The sequence below is a fragment of the Harpegnathos saltator genome, unplaced genomic scaffold (genome assembly GCF_003227715.2).
Source record: "Harpegnathos saltator strain DR-91 unplaced genomic scaffold, Hsal_v8.6 scaffold403, whole genome shotgun sequence".
In the NCBI taxonomy this organism is placed as follows: domain Eukaryota; kingdom Metazoa; phylum Arthropoda; class Insecta; order Hymenoptera; family Formicidae; genus Harpegnathos; species Harpegnathos saltator.
The window spans coordinates 830638-838814 of record NW_020230210.1 but is presented as its reverse complement, the minus strand read 5'-3'; the positions used below and the strand labels follow the sequence as shown (position 1 = coordinate 838814).

Sequence of the window (8177 nt, the reverse complement as noted above, 5' to 3'; positions counted from 1 at the left end):
GCGTATGGGTACACTTTATTACCTAAAGCCAAATACCCAACGAAGTGTCAATTAATTGTTTACCTCCTTGTGCAACTAAAGGCCATTGCACGTACAAAAGTTTTAGTCGTAACCGTAAGTCCGTAAGCAAATTGACCAATCACAATTCGTATATTTCGAGATGCTGGATTGTGATTGGTCAATTTGCTTGCGGTCTTACGGTTACGACTAAAATTTTTTTACGTGCAATGGCCTTAAAGGCCATCACAGAAGAAAAATTAGAAAAATTTTAACCGTAACCGTAAGGTTGTAAGAAAACTGACCAATCACAGTCGATCCTTTCTCTTGTGACATTATAATAATCGACTGTAATTGGTCAGTTTTCTTACAACCTTACGGTTACGGTTAAAATTTTTCTACGTATGATGGCCCTAAAGCGTCGTCTACAATGGCAGTAAGCAGTAAGAAGTAAGCGTGAACAGTAAGAAATAGACCAACCACAGTTGATTATTTTTGTCATAATCGACTGTGATTGGTTTATTTTTTACCGTTTACGCTTATTTTTTACTGCTTACTGCCATTGTAGACGACGCTTAAAGGTCATTCTACAATACGTGTCATAAGTTGTAAGCCGTAAGAACTGACCAATTATAGCCGATTATTTTTGTAATAATCGACTGTGATTCGCCAATTCTTACGGCTTACAACTTACGACACGTATCGTAGAATGACCTTAACGCAGTGGAGAATGGCGTATGGGTACACCTTTCTATCTAAAGCCATATACCGAACTGAACTACTGAACTCTTTGTGCAACCAAAGAACGCTTCGTGTCTTTCTGTTTTATTTCTGACAACATTTTATCAAGATATATACATCTTGTCAAATCTTCATACAACCATTTTTAAATATGACCGACATAAATATGCAACGTGCAAAGTGTAACACGTAAGATTGGTACGTTTCTCCGTTGTTAACATAACCCCAATTATTGTTTATTATTTTTGCAGGTGTATAGTACGTCTAAACAGTTTCAAATTTAGTAAATTTATGACACAAAACCAACGATATTCAGCTACTACTAAAAATGTATATTAATTTTTCACCCCAATAGTGTAAGTATATGAAAATATTTTTCTCAGAAGGCAAATAAATAATTTTTTGAAGTTTACAATTACATTGTAGTACAGAGTGGACTTAAACTTCTAGCAGAGTGGTAGTTAAACTTTGCTTTGGGAAATGTACCAAAATATTAAAAATGATGCAAGTAGCTTGTGGGATCAAAGCTCTGACTCAATTTAATTTTAATTATTGGTTTATATGCTTCTAAGAGACACAAAATAAGGTAACTGACAATTTGATCTATTTAATATATAAAATTGACTCAAGATTATATTAATAATATATTTATGTTACTGTTCTTGTGTTTGTATATAGTGACTATTAAATCAAAATTGATTTGTTAACATCTAATTTGCATTCATTTGATTAGTATTAAATTGATTTAACAATCATAGCTTCCTTATATTATATAAATAGGATGTTATTATATATATACACATGCTTGCGCACATGCGTCTGTATGTACAAGTAATTATAACAGTAGTTATAATATCAAGATTTGTTAAATTAGTTTTATGCGCTGATTATATAGATACAGATAAAACCAGTTTTATATTATACAAATAGTCAAAGTTTATGTTAAATGATTAGAAACAAAACAAATGCTTTTTATAATATTAATTTTTGATTGTTCATTATTTTCAGAAACTTCAGACATACTGTGTAGAGTTCGAGTGTATTATTTTAAACTGATTGTAGTACAGTAGTAGTTAACATTGTATAATTTTTTGGATCTATAATTTTTTTCCAGTGATAGTATTATTCATCTACGTCATCTTATGCCATTTTGTGAGATGAACAATAAAGAAAAGATAACCAAGAATACTGATGAAATGCATGGATTTAAGAGAGCACTGGAACCAGATAAAATTATTGGTGCGGCAGATCTCACGGGGGAGTTGATGTTCTTGATGCAATGGTAGATGAAAACTCTATTTATATACCACGTCCAATACATGTCTAGAAACTATATATATTATTTACAATATATAGAATTCTTATTATAGTATGGTATATAAAATGTGTGTGAAGCAAGCATTTAGTAAGAGAAATTGAAGCGAAAATAAATAAATTAGAAAATTATCAGTTAATTGATTAAACAAAGATGATTTTATGTATACAGGAAAGGGACAGATGAGATTGATTTGGTTCCTGCCAAGGAAGCAAATGTACAGTGTCCTCAAGTTGTTATTCGATTCTACGAGGACAGACTCACCTGGCATATGGCGAAATCGAACGCAAAATCAACGTTTGAAGGAACCAACGCATGTTCATAGGAAATATCGATCATATAATTGGATAATAAATATATCGCGTTTTTGTATTGTTTTTAATCAAATCTCCGCATACGTAAATTTCATAGCATAGATACATCAGCCATTCCGTGTTTTTTCCCGTATGATTTTATTGCATTTCACAAGGAAATAGGAGCGAGTACACTAGATGACGTCGCAGTGTCTGTATAAAAGACATTGCACTATTATCAGCGTATCTCACTTAATAGTATATATACACGGTTAGATCGCCGATAATATGCTTGTAACGAATCTATAATATCACTTTATTTACAGTGATCCGCGATATTACAACACGGTTAAAATTGATCGGAGATTCATATAATTTTTGACTGACTCCCTTGCGAAAATCTGTTTAAAATTAAAATACAACCTTAACAAAGTCCTCCTCCGAAGTACCAGGAAGTTGAAATTGAAATTTTATCATCTCCGTTCTGTTAAACACCGTTGTTTGTAAGCGGCCTTTTTGACAAGTTAATTGCATCATCCATATCATTGTCCGGCAAACAGTTAAACTTCCTTCACTTATTAACAAGTAACTTTCAAACGCGAATGGACAACATGCAAGGAGGATATGTAACCGGGATAATTCGGAACTATTTACATTAATATTAGCTAATACTAATTTAGATAGCTAATGCTTGCGTGAGAAATAGTTCTGAAAAACGCATTAAAAAAAGTTCCGTACATCGGATTACAGTATTACACATGCCGTTGACGTCGGACGAACAATCAGAACTTCCTCGGTCGACCCCGTTTTCTGAGAGACATAATGCGCGTGCTAGGTCGAGTACGAAGTCTTCTTCGCAGCATCTGCGACGTTCCTGAGCTGGAGTTGTATCGTGCGTTATGCATCTTGATGTGCCGTAACAACAACAACTTGGACTTCATAATCTTCTTACAGATGTGACATTTGCGCACTTGTGGTTCTGCAAGTAAGATGAGAATGAACAAGTTAGAGAATGACAGAATCTAGGATATCAATGATTCTGAAATTTACTTGTCAAGAGCTATTATTTCTGTTATCTCGACGAGTTGATTTTTCAAATACATACCGGATTTCTTGGCATCATGCTGTAAACTATGTTCGTCCAATAATGCAGAATTCAAGAAATATTTGCCGCAATTAGCACATCTGAATTTTTTAGACTCCCATGAACAGTCTTCTTCAGCTTGCTGTTTCCTCTTCACCTTGCTGAGCATGCGAAGTTCCCTTTTTCCCATATCGTCATCAGACAACTCTTTCTCCTCTTTATCGTCTTCATCCTCTTCTTCCCCTTCTGTGTCTGCATTTTCTTCCTCTTGCTCAGATTGTTTCTGTTGAACCGATGTCAGAGATTTATCTTGGGTCCTGTTGTACAACAAATAAATTTAGTAAATCGACATCTATTCATAAAATTATCAGGAAGTCTGTTTGTGAAAAAGTAATTTTATGAAAAAGTAAAAATAAAAAACACTCAAAAAAGTAAAAGTAAGAAACACTCGATACAACTCGTATCAGAAGAGTTTTCTTAAAACATAATTTGAAGGACATAGCAAAGAAACATCCTCACTCACTGCTATTGAATATGATCCTGTCATAAAAGTACTTCTTATCAAAAACATCAATCCGTACTTTTGTGAAGCAGAGCCCCCTCTCTGTTTCTTCCTCTGCGAATGCTCCGCACGGACGTGACGTGCCAGGGCGACCACTACGTCAAACTTCTCTTGGCAGATCTTGCAAGCGTACTGCTTCCTGACCTGTTCTTTCACTTTCCTCTTGTTGTTGAGTCTAACAGCATTTTCCGGCGACTTTTGGCATACTCTGAGATGAGTATCGAAGGCACGTCGCTGACGGAAGCTCCTAGAGCAATGTTTACACTGCATCATGCTAGTAAGCTTCAAGTCGCCAGATCGTTTCTCCTCCTCTTCTTCTCGTTCCTCGTCATCGTCTTCGTCGTTGTCCGAGTCTGAGTCCCTTACCATGATGATCTCGTTCTCTTTATCGCTAGAATATTTGCTGTCATCTTTACTATCGTCCAAAGTAATCTCGACCACGTTCTGCTTTTGCTGCTCTTCCTCGTCGACATCCAGATCAATAACTTCCACAACCTGAGTTGCAATATGTCAGAAAGTTAATTTAACAAATCGAGTGAACAAAACTGGACGACATTAATCGCGACTCGATCGCCAATTTCTCATGCATAATACAATTACCTTTTGTCGTTTTTTCCGCTTTATCTTCTTAGATGTGTGCTGCTGTTCGATGCAAACCTGAGGCAGCCTAGAACGTCGTCGTCTGCCCCGTTTTTTGCCAGTTAATTCTTCTTCACTCAGCATCGATGCCGGCTGGATGATTATCTCGCCATCGTCCCGATTCATTGAAGTCAACTGCTGCTTGCGTGATCGCTTCAGACGTGGTTGCGTCTTCTCTGTTGTCGGGGAGTCGGTCAAAGCGTCGATTAATCGTTGCCGATCATCCGATTCGTTTTCCGATGGTGTTTGTGCCGTGAACGATGTAGATTGTGCTTCAAAGTGAGATGTATCCATCTCTAATGACGAATCAAGTCCCATCGAAGTTTCGCGCAAGATCTCTCGTTTGATACAAGAGTAATCGTCTTGCGATTTTTTATCTGATTGTTCGCTATCCACGGATGCGCTTCTCGACTCTCTTCTACGAGGTTTCTTCAGCTTCTCCAACGTCCTTTGAATCTCATCAAACGTGAGTTCTGAGTCAGATTGATCCTCGTCGAGCAAGATGTACTGTACGGTAGTACGCTCCATTGGTTCTTCGATCTCCTTAATTTTCTGGGTGTCTTCATTCTTGTTCGTTTGTCCTATTAACGAAATATTCTCTTCAACATATTTTCCAGTTTCATTTTATATTCTAGTGAAAAATTAACGAAAATTATAAAATTATTATTCTTAAGATAACTTTCTTTAATTTATTTTTTTTATTTTTTTTATGACGAGTATAAAAATTTAAGAAAGTTGTATATACTACGAAATAAAATAAATTTACTCATTTATGTTTCTGTTCTAAGATATTTATTTATAATCTTATACGTACCGATATCCATAGGACAATCGTTCATCAAGAGATACGTGGTGATATCAGGCTTGGTTTCAGCTGTGTTATAAATAATGTCATTGGATGCTGATGGAATTGTGGAAGAATCACTGTAGTTTTGACGAGAAGTCGTTTTATAGTCATATTCCGTTTCGTAGTTTCCTTGCTGCGCTATACATGTGTCGCCATCGATCGATATGTTATGAGTAGTAATTTCGTTGTTGATATCTGCCTGGGCTTGTTCTACCATTTCCTCAAAATCTTCCTTTTGAAGAAACACTGATGACTGTGTAGTCAACAATCGTTTCTTCATCTGTGTTGGCTTTTTCACTGTTCTCACAGCTCCCTCTCCTATGAGACGTTCCACATCTGCCCTATAAGGACATTTAAGAGTAAATATTAAGCACATATGAAAATTGCTCTTTGCAAATTTCTCATATAAAGTTGCAACCGGAAAATAAAAGTTAAAAAAGTTCTAATTGTATGTATATATATTTTATCTTCATAATAACAATCAATAAAAATTAACTAAAAATTAGAAAGAAACATGTTGGATATTTCATTTGAAACTTAAGTAGATTTTTCTTTAATGAAGCATCAAAATAACCTGTAAAAAAATGTTCTTATATTTTGTAAATGTTTCTCACAACTGGCTATTCCTTGATATCATAATTATACAAAAATATATTATTATTTTTACATAAATATAAGCATACTTCTTACTTACTTCATAAGGAATTGAAAACTAGTTGGAGGTTCACCGGATTCGTCATATAGAGCCACAGCATATATTTCTTCTGAGTTTTCCACAGCATATAAAGCCAGTTGTTGTCCAGCTGCAGTGACAAAAGTGGCAATAGTTTCTTCATCGCCATCTTGCTCATCATAGATGTTATTAAACTCACTTTCCTACACACATTATTCAACTGTTATATAAATGAAATTTAACAAATCAGAGTTTAACTAAAATAATCAATTGATAAATCATATAAATATACTTGATTGTAACATACGAAATCTATTTATTTGTAATAAATAACAGCCCAATAAAAGAAATGACTTTGTTATATATACATATATATATATATACATATATATATACACATACTTTTAACAACGATACATCAACATCTTCACAATCCCATTTGTCAATAACTGAATTTTCTGTCAGTGGTATAGAAGTATTGGATTCTTCATATTCAATATCTATTCTGTTACAGTCTTCTAGATCGTGATTAAAATACATAGCTGTATCTGTTTCTTGACTATCAGACCCACCAAATAGATGTTCACTACCTACAACTATTTCTTCTCCTACAACCTATAAAGCATAAATATTTCATATATAATACAAATTTTTAAATATTTAATTAAATTAACCTAAAGGAATTAATATAAATAAGAATTTCTTACCAGACTTTCTCCAATACATTCACGTTTTGATAAGATAGAACATTGTAGTGGTTGTTCTTGGATGAAATTAGACTTTTCAGTCATCTCATCATATACCATTTTTTCATAAGCATCAAATTCATTGGTATACATGATTGATAATAAATTCAATTTAATTTAATTTTAGATGCAATTACTACAAATGATATCTGGAATAATACAAATATTGTTCTAATTTTTGCTACAGATAGAATTTGTTAATATACATACAGTAAAGTTATTATACTAATAACTACATATATTATAAATACTAATAATTTCCGATAAAGAAAAAAAGAACCTCTTAATTATTATTGTTAAAAGTGATCTAAATTTTTAATTAATTTTTGTTTAAAAAACTGACGTATTTCCGAACCATCATTATTATATCAAGTAGATCTCTAATGAACCTAAATAAGTTGCATAAACGCGTTTGAAGGTTATGTTTGCGCTGTGATTAAAACTGAGGTCTGGGATAAAAAAGTTAAATAAATAGGTATGTAATTTTTCACATACGTCGATATACGCATGAAATACGATTGTTTCACCTCAAGGAAACCATGACAAACATTGTACGTGATATTTTCTCAGCGCATATAGTTCACAATATCACATATAGCAATGGTAACAACACCGAAGTTACGTATACGAAAACGTACTCTAATGCCGTTGCCTTGTGATTGCAATGTTAATAAATGTACTGTTATCTATGTTATGTATGTATTGCACTTTTGATCCAAAAAATGTAATAAATATATAATCGCGTGCCAAAAGAGAAAGAGAGAGAGAGGAAGGATCGAAGACGAATATTGAAAGATAAGAAATCTCACAAAACATGATTTACGCATATTACCGAGAATCTACATTACCGACAAATTTGATAAATTTAGAGGAAGAGAATTACAGACATTCTACATTATCAGCTATGTTTCTCAAGTAATGGATTTAAACTACGCTGATATCTAATATACCAAGATCCAAATATCCAATAGGAAACTTCGTTTCTAAAGGCTCGCCTACATTAGCTGTAAGAGTAAGGCTATACGGCTGTAACGTAAGCTGTCAGCGAATGAAAATATTTAATTTCGTGTCTTGCAACCTTACAGCCTTACTCTTACAGCTAATGTAGACGAGCCTTAAGAGTAAGGCTGTAAGGTTGCAAGACACGAAATGAAATATTTTCATTCGCTGACAGCTTACGTTACAGCCTTACAGCCTTACTCTTACAGCTATTATAGACGAGCCTTAAGAGATAAAAATATTACCAGTTGCAAATTCTAAAGGCTCGTCTACAATAGCTG

The 8177-nt window shown here is 33.9% G+C and overlaps 1 protein-coding gene and 1 non-coding gene across 4 annotated transcripts; one reads left to right on the top strand and one right to left on the bottom strand.

Moving 5' to 3' along the window:
• Window positions 1-711: 711 nt before the first annotated feature.
• Window positions 712-2440, top strand: LOC105189325 (uncharacterized). Its single transcript, XR_850249.2, has 5 exons — window positions 712-936; window positions 990-1094; window positions 1165-1324; window positions 1853-2020; window positions 2225-2440. It is a non-coding gene; the product is annotated as an uncharacterized LOC105189325 (transcript).
• Window positions 2413-7652, bottom strand: LOC105189327 (DNA ligase 1). Of its 3 annotated transcripts, none has more exons than XM_011151369.3 (9): window positions 7393-7645; window positions 6859-7046; window positions 6554-6766; window positions 6173-6354; window positions 5446-5819; window positions 4593-5212; window positions 4012-4487; window positions 3452-3747; window positions 2413-3325 (listed from the first exon to the last, which is right to left on the bottom strand). In XM_011151369.3, the coding sequence occupies exons 2-9, from the start codon at window positions 6988-6990 to the stop codon at window positions 3129-3131; spliced, it is 2490 nt and encodes an 829-aa protein (XP_011149671.1). In that variant the 5' UTR covers window positions 6991-7046; window positions 7393-7645; the 3' UTR covers window positions 2413-3128. The 3 variants fall into 3 exon arrangements, with proteins under 3 accessions (XP_011149671.1, XP_011149672.1, XP_011149673.1); XM_011151370.3 differs by having other exon boundaries at window positions 7536-7641; XM_011151371.3 differs by lacking the exon at window positions 2413-3325 and having other exon boundaries at window positions 3547-3747; window positions 3954-4487; window positions 7393-7652.
• Between the last annotated feature and the right edge of the window lie 525 nt (window positions 7653-8177).

What these genes read in the sequence shown, in the direction of transcription:
- LOC105189327 (XM_011151369.3), bottom strand. Translation starts at nt 6,990, where the DNA reads ATGTATACCAATGAATTTGATGCTTATGAAAAAATGGTATATGATGAG. An exon ending in AATGTATTGGAGAAAGTCTG is followed by an intron (nt 6,767 to 6,858) that starts GTAAGAAATTCT and finishes TATGCTTTATAG; the next exon opens with GTTGTAGGAGAAGAAATAGT. An exon ending in GCATGATGCCAAGAAATCCG is followed by an intron (nt 3,326 to 3,451) that starts GTATGTATTTGA and finishes TCTTACTTGCAG; the next exon opens with AACCACAAGTGCGCAAATGT.